Source organism: Kogia breviceps, chromosome 12 (genome assembly GCF_026419965.1).
Source record: "Kogia breviceps isolate mKogBre1 chromosome 12, mKogBre1 haplotype 1, whole genome shotgun sequence".
NCBI classification, from domain to species: domain Eukaryota; kingdom Metazoa; phylum Chordata; class Mammalia; order Artiodactyla; family Physeteridae; genus Kogia; species Kogia breviceps.
The window spans coordinates 7670507-7687113 of NC_081321.1; the positions used below are offsets into that span (position 1 = coordinate 7670507).

Consider the following 16607-nt stretch of genomic DNA (forward strand, 5'->3'; position numbering starts at 1 on the left):
TCTGAATATGAGTGTCGAATCAGCAATGGTTTCCACTTCTCACCAGATGATGGAATCCAGGATCATTTTCTTTGCCTGTTCCTTTTCCTGGAACTGAGCCCAAGCCTATTTCTATCTTTCATTTGGGGAAAAGGGCCTGGTTTCCAGGACTAGCAATCTTCCACTGTGAGCCCGAGGATCAGGAAGGGGCCAGAACTCCCAGGGGACAGAGCACTGGCCTAATCACTAGAGTTGCCCTGACCGGTCTCAGAGCGCCTCAGGCTCTGCGTTTCTCCTGCAGCGCACTCGTGAGAGGACAAGCTGATGAAGGGGCTTGCTCTTTAAACCCAGAGAATCAGACTTGCACAGATAACTCACCTTATGCCCAGTGAGATCTCCCGGTGCAGATAAGGCGGAGAGGAGAGGAGGTAGCCAGAGAGAAGCCCTCGTCCTCCTCCCGTTCTTCTCAGATACGGAAGGACTGTGACTGTGCCGATCTCCACCCTCTTCCACTTTCCTAGAGACCTAAGGCTTGAAATGCACTTTGAACCATAAAAAAAGAGGCCCTGCCATGCTGCCTGGGAGTCCTGACCGTGTTTAAACAAAATATTTTGACGAGAAGACGGAGTGTTATCAGCTCTTCTTGCTTATTTTTACCTGTCAGGAATTTTTACCTCTTTGAGAATTCCTGAAATATACGTGATATACGGTAGAGATGAGGAAGCCTAAATTGTATCTTGGCTTCTCCTGAAAAGCCTGCTCCCCAAGGGAGGACACGGAATGCAAGATAGGCAGCCCCGGGATTCCTAGGCATGAGGTGCAGTGCTCACATCACAAACAGCGTCAGATTTTAAATATCATTACTGACACGAACACATTTTATGTCCTTTGAAGTGTTATACAAATTCGAGACATTTTATTTTGATTATAATGATCATTTTACTTATCACATCCCCGATTCCATAACCCTCCATCCACCATGTGCAAACCTCCAAGGCCTGGAAATAATATATATATAATTATACCCTCTCTTGCGGGCTCTTTTCTCTTCCTGGGATTACTAACCAACAGCAATTTCCCAAGCCCATAATAAAGATTATTGATAGGAAGGAAAGGCCAATGGCTTTTTAGCTCCTTTGCTGCCTCCCGACATCAACTCCCTGCAAAGTGTTGTCCACTCCCTTATTCATTCATTAAATATCACTGACATGCTGGGCACCGTGGTTTTTTACAAAAAAACAAACAGAAAAGGAAAGGCCAAGAACATACAACCACCGCCTGCTCTGAAAACAGTTGCCTCTGATCCATTTATTCTCTCCTACCTGACGGACACACCCAAGATGCCTGTATGTGCTGCTTGGGGCTCGTTTCAAATACTTTGTTTTTCCTGTTGTCAGTCACACTGCATTTCCAGGGATCAGTCCCCATCTTTGCGATTCACCCCGCTTGGCTTTTCCTTCTAAGGGGGGGGGCTTCTGGTACTTTAAAACTCTTTTGAGCATTTCCCCTATAAGCGAGGACATCCATTTTGTTGTCCTGCCACGCCTCCAGCCTTTTCTAACACACAGCCCTCTGCAGAGAGGAGGGTGTGAAGAAGACAGTCTGATTAATCGCTGAACATGCCTACGCTTAACTACTTCATCTTCTTATTAGAGAAAAAGCGAAGATGTTTCTGTTCACTGGACAAACACCTTATACCACGTTGAAAGAAATTATGCAATGAGAAAATGTGTATTTGTAGAGGTTGTGGGATATGTTTATAAGCTTGCCAATCAGGAAATGCTAATATGACAAACAGTTCACAGTTAAAAAAAAAAAAAGAAAGAAAGAAAGAAGGAAGACAGTCTCCAAAAGATGGCGGGAAACACACACACACACACACACACACACACACAAGCACACTTTCTCGTTCTCTGATAAATGGCTCCCAGATGCAGGCAGGCAGAGACAAATAGACAGGAGACTCCACAATCGGGAAATCAGCTCAGCTGCCGTTCACCTCAGTGCTTTGTCATACAGGGTGAGCCCTTGTAAGGGCTCCATACACAGAAGGTAATTCCAGGTAAACAACAGCAAATGCCTGGCAAGATCAAAAAGGCACCTGTGCGAACACATCACCACCTCATTCTGGCCGTCAGGAGCAAACAGGAGAGCCCCCGCCTCACGAGAGGGCCAGCGTGCTTCCGAGCTGAGCAGTCTGGAGGCCGGGCAAGAAGCATCAGTGCTGACCTGGTGCTGGGATTACAGAGCAGAGGTTCGAAGTTCTAGTTCTGGGTTGGTAGGTGATTCACTGAGCATATCACTCGACCTTGTCATTCCTTCTCTTCCTAATTTCGGGACCAAGGCGCCTGCTTCTCTCCTGAGGGTAGTAAAGAACTACAGAGAGCTGCAGGAAATGAATGACACCAGAAAAGGGGCAGGCCAGCCAAGAAGTCCCCACAGCCAGTAATTCCCCCTCGCCTCGCTCAAATTCTGAAGGCTCCCTTGGACCTGCATCTTCCTACCCACATCATGGCGGCCCCAGAACCTCACAAGTTTTCATTCCTATCCCTCCCCTGTCTGTAATTTCCTTTGGGGTAATAGTCAGAGAAGGAGCTCTGGAGTAGGACTTCTATTTGAATCTCAGTTCTCGTATTCACCGTGACTGTGTATAAGTTATCCTAACTTTCTGAGCCTCTGTTTTTCCACCTGTAAAGTGGAGACAATAATATCTACCTTCCAAGGCTGTTGAAAATTATACGGGATAATTTATGTAAAATACCTGGTGTCATGCCAGGTCCATTGCAGGCAATCCATATACAGTATATTAGTCTCTCCCTTCTTCACCTGTTTTCCAGGTTGGGAGGTAGTCGCACAGCTGTACCAATCAGGTAAGCATATATAACTACCAAAAACAAAACAAAACAAAAAACCGTTATCAAAATATTTATATTTGTGGATCTAAGTATATGTAGTCCTGTGTTTGAAGAGCGAGTTAAAGTAATCACAAATTAATGTGGCTTTTAAAAATCTGCATACAGGGACTTCCCTGGTGGTGAAGTGGATAAGGCTCCACGCTCCCAATGCAGGGAGCCCGGGTTCAATCCCTGCTCAGGGAACTAGATCCTACATGTATTCTTCAACTAAGAGTTCCCATGCCACAACTAAGTAGCCTGTGAGCCACAACTAAGGAGCCCGCCTGCCGCAACTAAGACCCACTGCAACCAAATAAATAACTAAATATTTTTAAAAAATCTGCATATACCAACAAGGTGTGATTTGACAGCCTAAGTATTACACCTGCTAGAAGGTGTCTGAATTTAACAATCATGTTGGGCTTCCCTGGTGGCAAGTGGTTACGAATCCACCGGTCAATACAGGGGACACGGGTTTGAGCCCTGGTCCGGGAAGATCCCACATGCCGCGGAGCAACTAAGCCCGTGCGCCACAACTACTGAGCCTGCGCTCTAGAGCCCGCGAGCCACAGCTACTGAAGCCCGCACACCTAGAGTCCACGCTCCACAACAAGAGAAGCCACTGCAGAGGGAAGCCCGTGCACCGCAACCAGAGAGAGCCCACGCACTGGACGGAAGAGTAGCCCCCGCTCACCGCAAGCAGAGAAAGCCAGTGAGCAGCAACAAAGACCCAACACAGCCAAAAATAAATAAATAAAACAAATGTTTTAAAAAAGAGAAAACAATCATGTTGAGGAAGGGAGATTTAAACATGGTGGATCAAAGAGCATAATGCTGTGAGCAAAGGTACAAAAACAGATAGAATGCTATGATAAATAGTGATACAATTAATTCGTTAATTAATTAACCTCCGTCTCTACATTCCTCAACTCCTTCTAGCTGGTTCCATTGATACCACCTATCTGCTGGCTCAATCTTCACCCAGGTCCTGAACCCATCTTGACAGAGGCAGTAAGGAGATCAATAGTGATCAATAGTCTCAGTTGCCTTCTCCTCTTCCTCTCACCATCCTCCCCAGTTTGAGAGGACAAAACCTCGATCCATTTTCGCAAGGCATGTCTGGTTACCCGTGCTTTGGATCCAAGCACTCTCAAACCTGGGGTCCCATCCTGAATCCATCCTCATGGGTGGATAGGGTCTTACTGTCCTCTCTGCCGAAATCAATCCTCCTTCATGAGATTAGAACTTTGTTCTATGCTCTGGTTACTGAGGTTCTGCTACAAATGGGAAGACATCTCCCCCCAGATAAACACCCCAGCCGGCCTAGAGCCTGAATCATGGCTATCACCCCATCCCTGCTCTATTTCATGTCTGCGCACACACCCCGGGACCTCTGGCCCCTGTGTTCTGTTCACGCCACCAAAAACCCAAGTTGCTTATTCTTGCCTGCATTTGACTCTATAACTGAACTGTCCATCTTTACCTACCATCTACCTCTGCAACCTAGTTAGATTATCTCACATCTTTGCCCAGGCGATTGGTCATAAAGCTGATGAAAATTAAGAGAAAAAAGTCACCAATGGATACAGGCAACATGGAGATCACTCTTGGCCATAGAAAGAGTAGTGTGAGGGCAGCAGCAGAGCCAGAGAGTGGTGTGGTTCAGAGAATAAATAGAAAGTGAGGATGTGGAGAAAATGTGTTTAGGTAGCTTTTCTAAGATGTTTAGCTATGAATGAGAAGACTAAGATAAGGAGTTCAGGGAGAGCTCTTATAGGTGGTTTGTTTGGAAACTTAGGGCTCCAGCAAGATGAGGAAGGGAGCTAGCAACATCCCAGCATGAGGTAATCTTTTATTCCAAAAACAAAAGAAATCAAACTTTGAGCCCGAGAGGCATGTTCTAAGCCTGAATATATGACAAAGCCTAACACACACATACACACACACACACACCTACCCAGACACACTCACACACAATGACACTGAAAAATAGAGCGAAAGATTAATAGAACACGTAAATATCCTATAAATAAAACACATATTTAGAAATTTAATATAAAGAAGTCAGCATGAAAAAAACAAGCAGATTCTCAAACTTGGGCTGTACATTAGAATTTTTAGTGAACTTCTTAAAAAATACTAGTACTAGTACTGGAGCTCACCACCCCCCAACCCTGGAAGAGATTATGATGATTATGAATCCAATAGATTATGCTTTCACCTATCAGCATTGAAAAAAGGAAGAGTATCTCCATGTTTCCCAGGAGATACTAAACTATACCTGGTATTGAGAAGTACTGAGATAGATTACGCATTATATGAATTATGCATAATATGCATATTATGGGTTACTCATTTGGCAAAAATACTTTAGATCCTTGCTTCATCCCTATGTAAAAATAAATTTTAGTTGGAAAAATGACTGTATGTTTTAAGAAACATAAAAAATAACAGTATAAGTTATATTGGATTGGCAAGGACTTGTTAAATTTTAAAGAAAAGATTCTTTCCAATAGAAAAAAAAAGAGATCGACCAATGAACAAATAAAAGCATAGAAATTTTATAGCAATAAATAAGAAAATTATTAAGATGCTAATAAATAAATGGCCATGAAAAATGAAAAACTGAAGAAAACAAATTCATCAAACCAAAATGTTTAACAAATATGGAACCACGGGGGAGTAAGATTAAAGATATTCAATTTAACTAGTAATTAAATAATACACATTAAAATAAAAACAAGATGCAATTTTTTTTTTTTTTGCTTATCTACTTAAGGAAAAAATGAAAGAAAGAACTTTGATGCACTGAGGAGCCTTATTAAAAAGCTCACTCTGTTTTAGTTTCTTAAGGAACCTCCACACTGTTCTCCATAGTGGCTGCGTCACTTTACGTTCCCACCAGCAGTGCAAGAGGGTTTAAAAAAAAAAAAAAAAAAAAAACTCACTCTTTTTTTTTGACAGGTTATCAAAATTTCAACATTTACAGAAACAAATTTGGCAATATATAAATGAAGAACCTTAATGACATTTACAGTTTTGACCCAATAATGTCTCTCCTAGGAGTCAATTATAAGAAGATCTTTTTTATTTTTAATTTTTAAATACTTATTTATTTATTTTTGGGTCTCCGTTGCTGCACGCAGGCTTTCTCTAGTTGCTGTGAGCGGGGACTACTCTTCGTTGCGATACGCGGGCTTCTCATTGCGGTGGCTTCTCTTGTTGTGGAGCACGGGCTCCAGGCAGCAGGCTCAGTAGTTGTGGGGCACGGGCTTACTTGCTCCGCGGCATGTGGGATCTTTCCGGACCAGGGCTCGAACCCATGTCTCCTGCATTGGCAGGCAGATTCTTAACCACTGCACCACCAGGGAAGTCCCAGAAGATCTTTTTTAAGTGGAAGATGTTTCTGAACACAGACAAACATTTTTATGGTACTGTCATCTATTTCTCTTGAAAGCAAAAATATACTTTTACTTCAAAATAATCCCAGGACTTGAAGGAGAGTGGGTGGAGATGTAAAAAAAAGATTGACCATGTGTTGAGAAGTGTTGAATTTGGGTGATTAATACCTCGGTAGCCATCATACCATCCTACCTACATTTTTCTGTTTTTGTATAGATTTGAAATTTTCTACAATAAAAAAGATAAAAATATCAACAATTGTCATGAAAAAGAGTGTAATGGTTAATTTTTGTGTCAACTTGGCTAGGCCAGGCTACCAAGATATTTGGTCAAACATTATTCTAAATGTTTCTGTGAAGGAATTTTAAAAATGAGATTAACATTTAACTCAGTGAACTTTGAGTAAAACAGATTACCCTCCATAATGTGGGTGGGCTTCATCAAATCAGCTGCAAGTCTTTTTTTTTTTTTTTTTTTTTTTTGCAGTACGCGGGCCTCTCACTGTTGTGGCCTCTCCCGTTGTGGAGCACAGGCTCCGGACGCGCAGGCTCAGCGGCCATGGCTCACAGGCCCAGCCGCTCCGCGGCACGTGGGATCCTCCCGGACCGGGGCACGAACCCGCGTCCCCTCCATCGGCAGGCGGACTCTCAACCACTGCGCCACCAGGGAAGCCCAGCTGAAAGTCTTAAAAGAAAAAAACTGACCTGCCCAGAAGAAGAGGGAATTCTGCCAGCAGACTACCTTTGGATTCAAATGGCAACTCTTCCCTGGGTCTTCACCTACCCTGAAGATTTTGAACTTGCCAAGTATCCATGGATTTCATATATCTTGATAGATTGTATAGGTAGATAGATTGATGACTGATAGATAGCTAGATAAATACACACACACACACATACTTCTTACTGATTCTATTTCTCTGGAGAACCATAACTTATACAAAGAGGGATGTTAAATTTTTATATAGCTATAGAGTGGAATACTATAAATACATTAACTTTATGTTCATGAAAATTTTTAATAAATGGGGAATTTTAATGGTAGCACATTAAATGATAAAAGCAGATTTTTAAAATATACATATATAAGCGAAGACCACACCAATACTGGTTAGGGGGAAACACCTGTGCAGGGGAACCCAAAAGAGAAATATATCAGAATGTTACAGCAACAATGGTGACAGTAAGATTGATATTTTTCCTCCATTTTTAAATTTTTCAGATAGTCTGAATTAAGCCTTCATTATTTTATAATAAAAAAATGAAAAGGAAGAAAGTCTGGAAGGCAGAAAAAATTGAAAGCAGAGACATCAAAAGAAAACTGGCTGAGGGTGACAGAAAAGACAGAAGAAAAACTCTTCTTTAAAATCTTCTTGGGCTTCCCTGGTGGCGCAGTGGTTGAGAGTCCGCCTGCCGATGCAGGGGACGCGGGTTCGTGCCCCGGTCCGGGAAGATCCCACATGCCGCGGAGCGGCTGGGCCCCGTGAGCCATGGCCGCTGAGCCTGCGCGTCCGGAGCCTGTGCTCCGCAACGGGAGAGACCACAACAGTGAGAGGCCTGCGTACCGCAAAATAATAATAATAATAATAATATTCTTCTTAACTAGTGATCAGAATTAAAGATAAGGTAGAATCATTAAGTCAAGATTTATGGCTTCAAAGAGGGCTCTCTTGGCCTAAAGTCAAGGTGAAGCTCTGAAGTTTATCAAGTCCTTTCTTATTGCTTGCTGGAGGCATTATCTTTCCTATCCAGGAAGCAGCCAAGTTGGAACTTTCGCGAACAAAGTTAATATATCATCTTCATCAAACTGTGGTATAGTAGAAAGAACACAGGCACCAGAGGTGGAGATGCAGAATGGATTTATCTCAACCTTGTAAAGCCTTGGTTTTCTAATTTTTACAGCTGAGATCATCATGACCACTTAGCTCAGAGGATTCTAGTGAGAATAAATAAGACTGTAGAAGTGTTCTTCAATGGTAGTAGCTATAAGTTCCTCTTCTAACAAGAATTCATGTGTGTAGCATAATTAGTTTTCAGACCAAGGGGTCCAACGTACCGTTCCTGAATAATACACTCTGCAGGACGGTCTCTAACTCTGATTACTACGGGCCCACCATGATGATCTCAAGAGAGTGTGGCTTTCCTTCAAAGCACTGGCATAAATGTGGATAGAACCCCTTTCTTCTTAACACCGGCCCAACATAATGAAAGTGCCAAAAGACTTGCTAAATGTTAAAGGAGAATAGTTGGAAAATAAATTCAGTGAGCAAAAAAACGCAGAACCCCTGCATGTGCGCACGCGAATATGGTGAATGTGGGTGTGGGTGAGTAGGGTGCGTAGGCATGTATTTTCTTAAATAGAAGTGAGCGACTCTTCTATAGGTGGCCTGTTATCTTAATATAGCCCCAGTGCAGCCCAACAGCTGGCCCCATCTCAGCCATCTGCCTTTGTCCCTTTCTTCCCTGCTCTGAACTTACATGCATGAGGAAGATGCTTTGTTTTTAGATGCTTCTTTCCTTGAGGTCTTTTATATCTTCCACAACAAAGGCAAAAAAGGCATACTCCCAGGCTTCAGCTACCTTTCAGTTTTTATTACAAGTCTCAGAAGTATAGCCCAATGCATTTCTGAAACCCAATATACCCATTTCTGCTACTAATTAGCTGTGTACTCTTGAGCAAATTACTTAATTTCTCTTAAACCTCATTTTTTTTCATCTGTTAAATTGGGTTTACAGTATTATCTAACTGCAAGAGTTGCTGTAAGAATTAAATGATCCTTAGAAAAATGCCTAGCACATAGCAAACAGTAGCTATTATTAATTATTCCTATAATAATTATAGAAATAAAAATATTCCTATAATAATAACTATTATCATTATTCAAATTATGATATCTTCAGATGATCTCTCCTTTTGGATAAGATTTCATACCAATATCATGACATAATAACACAATTAAAATACTCATATGTCTGTGTATCACAGGAATAAAAGATTATTTCCTGAAATCTAAATTTAATGTATTCTTATAGTAAATATTACCAGGCTTCTACTACAATTTTCTCATCTTCCTTCTGTGAAGTACCTGATTTTTTAAAATCTTAAATCTTCAACTTTTGTGTTCTTTTTTATAAATTGCTTCATAACTTTAAAATTTAAAACATTATATACTTACAACAAAAGTAGATAAAACTGATTGTAGATTTCCTTTCCCCGACTCTAACCCCCTCCCAGAGTTAAACCAGTGTGGCTGAAGGAGCTTTTTAAAAGTTTCAATGCCCAAGATGCATCAATTAAGTCAGAATCAGAGTCTCTGGGAATGGGAACAAAGTACTGGGATCTGCTAAAGCTCTGAAGGTTAATTCCAGTATGCAACCAAGTTTGGGAACTCTGCCTTAAACCCGCATTACCTTCATTTCTTACTTAATACAGAGGAAATTCGCCAGGCTCTGATTTAATAGGTAAGGTTCTGGGACTTCCCTGGTGGCACAGTGGTTAAGAATCCGCCTGCCAGTGCAGGGCACACAGGTTCGAGCCCTGGTCCGGGAAGATCCCACATGCCGCGGAGCAACTAAGCCTGTGCCACAACTACTGAGCCTGTGCTGTAGAGCCCTCGAGCCACAACTACTGAGCCCGCGTGCTACAACCACTGAAGCCCGCGCGCCTAGAGCCCGTGCTCTGCAACAAGAGAAGCCACCACAATGAGAAGCCCGCGCACCGCAACGAAGAGTAGCCCCCGCTCGCCGCAAGCAGAGAAAGCCCGCGTGCAGCAACGAAGACCCAACACAGCCAAAAATAAATAAATAAGTTTATATTTTAAAAATTACCTTTAATATTGTTTTGGGGTTTTTAAATTGAGATATAATTCGCATACCATAAAATTCACCCTTTTAAATTATACCATTCAGTGCTTTTTAGCATTTTCAGAAGGTTGTGCAACCACACTGCTAGACTATTTTAATCCCCCCCCACACACAAAAAAACCCTGTACCAGTAGCAGTCACTTCCCAATGCCCACCTCCCCGCTCCAAGTCCCTGGGCAATCATAAATCTATTTTCCGCCTTTAAAGGTTCGCCTATTTGGGATATTTCATATAAATTGAATCATACAATTTGTGACTTTCTGTGTCTGCCTTCTTTCACTTAGCAAGTTGTCAAGTTTCATCCATTGTTATTAGGGAGGGTTCTCTGAGAGACAGAACCCACAGGATATACAGAGAAAGACATACCTAAGAGGAGATTTATTATAGGAATTGGCCACAAGGCTATGGAGGCCAAGAAGTCCCACAACCTGCCATCTGCAAGCTGGGGAACCAGGAAACCTGGGGCTATAATTCAATCTGAGGCTGGAGGCCTGAAAACAGGGGTCCCAGAGTCTGAAGTCCATATTTCTCCTTATGCCAATAACGCGTGTCTTAATTACCGCAGCTGTGTAGCACGTTTTAAAATGATTAAGTCTGGGGGATTCCCTGGCGGTCCAGTGGTTAGGACTCAGCGCTTTCACTTCTGAGGACCCGGGTCCAATTCAATCCCTGGTCGAGGAACTAAGATCCCACAAGCCATGTAGCGTGGCCAAAAAAAATTAAAATTATTAAGTCTGAGTCCTACAACTTTGTTCTCTTTTTGAAGATTGTTTTGGATACTCTTAAGTCCCTTGTGTTCCCTCTTATATGAATTTTAGAATCAGCTTGACCATTTCTGAAAAAGGAATCTGGAATTTCGGCAGAGACTGCATTGACTGTGTCCATCAACTTGGAAGGACTGCCGTCTTAACAGTATTAAGTCTTCCTACTTCCCACAGGGTGTCTTTCTACTGATTCAGTTCTTTCATTTCTTTCAATGATATTTTGTAGTTTTCAGTGTACAAGTCTCATTTATGGTTAGCATTTGCAGGTTCATGGCCTCTAAAGGTTAAATCAGAATTTGTGTATGGTTTGGTGATACCACAGAATGTTCTGTGTCTGAGAAAATCAGTTCCTAAACAGGTTGCACAGTACATGTCCCCTAGAAGCTGTCCAGACATGCCTTATATGAGATAACAGAAGCCCACTGCTGAGCTTTCTCATACCTGGGTAAGTACACAGACCATAGAGCACCACATTCTGTAGCTCTCAGTGTCAGAAAACAGTTTATTTTCTTTGACCTCCTGAGTTGGTCTCAGTTTCTTAGGTTGCCATGAACTGGCGGGACTAGAGAATGTAACAAAACAGTCACATCTCTAAATTGTTAGCAACATAAATGTTTCTATAAACCTAACCTACAAAAAAATCTGTTCCCTGGGCACCCAAAATTTGTTTGATTAAGGTTGAAATAAAAGCCACAGAGGTGCAGCCTCCAATACAGCTGTTAAACTCAGCTATGAAGATATGGGGATTTCCATCTAGCACAGAGTTTTATCCCAAGGTTCAGTGAACTTTTTCTGAGCGATTGATCTCACACACTATCTAGCTCTCTATAAGCCCACAACCTGTGGCCCTGCTGATACTATCAAGTCTTTATTGCCCATCTGTCTGTAGATAACCTAAGCTCATACTTTTATTTGTAACTCAGCTTGCCTCTAGTTCCCAGTGCATTAACTCAGTGAATTAAAAATAATCAATTTTAATATCAGCCCAAGAAAAGCAGACCTAGAAAGATAAAGGTGGTGGTGATGAAGGGGAGGTGCTTTACAGATAATTACAAAATAGCATTTGGTTAATCTTTTTTTCCCCCCCAATCCTAAAAACTTGGAGTGTTCTTCAAAGTTATTTATTTATTTATTTATTTTTGGCCACGCAGCATGTAGGATCTTAGTTCCCCGACTAGGGATTGAACCCGCATCCCCTGCAGTGGAAGCGTGGAGTTTTAACCCCTGGACCACCAGCAAAGTCCCTTAAGTTATCTTCATTTTTATGATAGCAAGCCATTCAGAATAATCCATGGCTGTTCTTTGTTTGTTTGTTTGTTTCTTGTGCTAGGCGGGCCTCTCATTGCTGTGGCCTCTCCCGTTGCGGAGCACAGGCCCCGGACGCGCAGGCTCAGCGGCCACGGCTCACGGGCCCAGCCGCTCTGCGGCACGTGGGATCTTCCCGGACCGGGGCACGAACCCGCGTCCCCTGCATCGGCAGGCGGATTCTCAACCACTGCGCCACCAGGGAAGCCCTCCATGGCTGTTTTAAGAAGTTCATACTGCATGTGGAAACTAAGATCTAAGTGAAAAGGTGACTCGTTTAGGGTCAGAAAATAAATCAGAGATCTAATCAGATGTGGGACCTTCCGATCATGAATCCATGATTAGACCATCTTAAGAGTGGAACATGGGTGAGGACAAGAAAGGGCATGAAATCGAGGTCACTTGGTGTTAAGGGAGCTATTGGGGCTTCAAGAAGGGATGCAATCGCAGCAGGTTCAACTTTCAGTGTCAAAAAGCCATTCTGCTCCCACACCATAAACCACCACTGTATCTCCTGTGTCACTACAGACACAGCTCCCTGCTAAAGAAACTATAAAAATAGCAACCCTGCCTTCCATTTCTATTCTTTATTTTAAAAAAAATTTTTTTTCTCTTTTCTTTTTGCCTTCCATTTCTTATTCTGCTTTACAGGTACACTGTGAGATGCAACATGAACTCCACAAATGCATTCTAAACATGTACAACCAGAAGAGCCCTTTGAAAGCAACCAAAAAAGCCCTAACCTCCATAAGTAGCTGATGAGGAAACTGGGGCACAGGATTCAGGTGTCTTCCTGCAGCTAATTAGAACTTAAGCTAAGACTGGCCTTGTGTGCCTTGAATGCCCGTCTGGTGCTCTCTTACTATAATTTTCCACCCTTCAAAAGGCCGACTGGATATTTGATCTCTTCTTTAAGTTAAGTTTTGTACAGATGAGGATAAGGAGGAAGACCCTAGTTCTTAGGACTCATAATGTGCCTATAGTTTCATAGTTTCTTCTGCCTGCCAGGCCTTTGGGTTGTATATGTGTCTGGATTAACCTCTGGAAATCTACCCCATAGGTTTCCAAGGTTTTAGAGACTTTACATTCCAGTTGTATTTTCCTTGCTGGCACTGCAGGGCTTTAAGAATATTCTTGTGAATATTCCGCTTATTTATCCCTCCCCCCAAACTCATTTTGATTCATACTAAGATATCAGCCCCAAGGAACACTCAACGGGTGAGGCATTGGGACCTACGGGGAAAGACCACGGAGGCAGGAGGCAGGGCAGCTGTAGAACAGACTGGTTGGATTTGTGGAATCTGCTTGTAAATCCGGTAGAAAACAAGGCAGTCAAGACAGATTTTCAGCATTCCCTCAGCTCCCCTCCCCCTTCCTTGAACCACAAGCCAAGCTTGTCACTTCTACTCAGATAAACAAATCCTTTCCTGCTGCTGTAGCCTCTAACTAGCCAGAGGCAGCACTGACTTTGGGTCTTAGCTGGAGGGGCATCGTACAGCATGTAGGCAAGGGTCAGCAGGCGATTTCCTTGTCTGGGCTAAGCTAACCCCATCTGACTTAAAAGGGACTTCGGAGAAGTTGATCCTGATGACACAAACTAGGGGTGGCTGGGTCTACAATGGGTCTTGAAAACTGATTATTGTCAGAAAAAAAAAATGCTTAAGATCATCTTCTCTAAGCTCCAAATTATCATCTTTGGCAAATATTTTTCATCATTCAGCGGACAGCATAATATGAATATAACATAAGTGGTGTCTCCAGAGTTGTTCAGCCCAACACCCCAAATTTATCCAACAAAACAGTACATTTGGTTAAATCATTCAAAACGATGATCAGATGAAAACTAATAATTTTGAAGTCTTCTCCAGGAAGCTAACTGGCTTAACATATGAGTATTATATATGTATTATTGAGATTTTTCTATGGCTACAACGTACACTTTGAAACACATTTTTTTCTTAAACTTTAGCATCTGCTACAATTTGTTCTTAGTAGAATTCTAACATAGCCTAGGATTATATACATATAATAATTTTAATTTAGATCAATGTTCTAGAAACAGCACCATATTTCTATGTACTTTGTCACCTGACAACTTTAAGAACCACTGTTAACTATACAAAGATGGGGCAGTTTACGATGACTGAAGGTTTAAGATGTTAACATCTGTACAAGAAAAAAATTGAAGAAAGTTTCCCTTTCATTTATCATTCTTGCCAGTAATTTAGTCATGAAAGTATAAAAGTGTAGGTCCAAAAAACTCAATCACTATCTTCAAGTTGCTATGATCATGCAATTGTCAAGAATTGGTTTCATTGAGGTGGAGTGGCCAAGATGGTGGAGTAAAAGACCCTGAGCTCACCTCTACCCACCAGCACACCGAAATTACAACTATCTACAGAGCAACTATAGATGAGAATGAGCTGAAGACTAGCAGAAAGGATTTTTCACAATTAAAGAGACAAAGAAGGAATCACAATGAGATGAGTAGGAGGGGCAGAGAATGGTCTAGTCAAGACCCACACCGCAGCTGGGTGACCCACAAACTGGAGGTTAACAACAGTTGCAGAGGTTCTCACCAAGGAGTGCGGTTCTGAGTCCCACATTGGGCTCCCAAGCCTGGGATTCCTGCACCAGGAAGTTGAGCCCCTAGAATGCCTGGCTTTGCAGGTCAGTAGGGCTTGCATAGGGAGAGTTGGAGGGCTTGCATAGGGCAAGTTGCATAGGGAGAGCTGCCTTGGAAAAAGAGACTCGCTCTTAAAGGGCTCACACAAAATCTCACATGCTCCAAGACCCAATGAAGAGGCAGTAATTTTAAAGGAGCTTGGGTTAAGCTCATGCGCTGATCTTGGAGAGCCTTCCAGAGAGGCAGGAAGCAACTGGGGTTCCCTCTGGGGACATAGATGCCGACAGAAGCCATTTTGGGAACTCATTCTACTACAAGAACACTGGTGCTGGTGAAACTGAGTGGGGCAGGCATGGAGGCCTCCTTTTGTCCACCACTTCTTATAAGCAAGATTCCAGCCTCCATGACCTTCCCTGAGTTCCAAAGGGTGGATTTGAACAGTTGCTAATCTAGGGAGGAGGAGCAGCCAAGAAACCACCTGAGGAAAGATTAAGGGACCAGAGAAGCTCATCAAGATTAAGAGACAACCACCTGAGATGAGATTAAGGGAGGGCAAGCCCTGCTCACACTCTAATCTTGTCAGAGACCCCACCTTTGAACCACTGCTGTAAAACACTTCATCAAATCCTCTGAGGTTGAGACACACAGGTTTTCGAGGCAGAAGCCCAGTGTGTCTCCCTTTGCCTGGCAGAGTATTGAATAATAAAGCTATACTTTTCTACTTCACCCAACACTCTGTCTCCAGGATTTGATTCGGCACCTGAGTCGGTAACACTGGCAAGCACCGTTTTGGAATCGTCCCTCTAGCCTATTAGCACCAGGGCCTTACCTGCCCACCAGCCAGTAGGCACCAGTCCTAGGGCCCCACAGGCCAAGAAACCAGCCACACGGGGGGAACCAGCCCTGGGAACCCCCCCAACTCAAGCCCGACACGCAGTCACCCAAGGGCGCAGTTCCACCCTCCAGTGGGCCAGCATCCTCCACATGAGGCAGGGCCTGAGAGCCACTGGCTGGGGGCAAGTCCCGCCTACCAGCACACCTACAGTAGTCAACTCACCACAACAGAAGGGTCCATGCGGCCCACATAGGGGGTACCCTTAGAGTATATGGCTCTGGTGGCCAGAGGAGAGTGTAATGATGGTCCCTATAGGATGTCTCCTATATAAGCCACTTCTCCAAGATCAGGATGTATAACCAACCTAATAAATAAATAAATAAATAAATAAATAAATAAATATATATATATATATATATATATATATATATATATATATATATATATATAGAGAGAGAGAGAGAGAGAGAGAGAGAGAGAGAGAGACAGAGAGAGAATTAGGCAAAATGAGGTGAGAGAGGAATACACTCCACATAAAGGAACAAGGTAAAACCCCAGAAGAATTAAGCTAAGTGGAGATAAGCAATATACCCAATAAAGAGTTTAGGGTAATAATCATAAAGATGCTCAATGAATCAAGGAAAAGAATGGATGAACACGGTGAGAAGTTTAACAAACAGAAAATTAAAAGAAGATCCAAAAAGAACTGAAAAATACAATAACTAAAATTAAAAATATACACTAGAAAGAATAACAGGAGATTAGATTATACAGGGAACGATCTGTGAACTAGAAGACAGAGTAGTGGAAATCACCCAAGCTGAACAGAAAAAGGAAAAAATAATTTTTCAAAATGAGGATAATTTAAGAGGTCTTCTGGACAACTTCAACTGTACTAACATTCACATTTTATGGGTCCCAGAAAGAGAAAAGAAGATA

At 42.5% G+C, this 16607-nt stretch overlaps 1 protein-coding gene across 5 annotated transcripts in view; it reads right to left on the reverse strand.

Annotated features, from left to right (window-relative positions):
• STYK1 (serine/threonine/tyrosine kinase 1) overlaps window positions 1-16607 on the reverse strand; it is a 56640-nt gene that overhangs the window by 20924 nt on the left and 19109 nt on the right. Inside the window, exon 1 of one of the 5 annotated variants that reach the window (XM_067008728.1) lies at window positions 2741-2765. The exons of 3 other annotated variants lie outside the window; for them this stretch is intronic. In XM_067008728.1, coding sequence (XP_066864829.1) covers window positions 2741-2750 — 10 coding nt within the window. In that variant the 5' untranslated portion in view covers window positions 2751-2765. Of the gene's footprint in view, window positions 1-357; window positions 378-2740; window positions 2766-16607 lie in introns of those variants that run through there. One more of the 5 variants, XM_067008730.1, reaches the window with a different exon arrangement.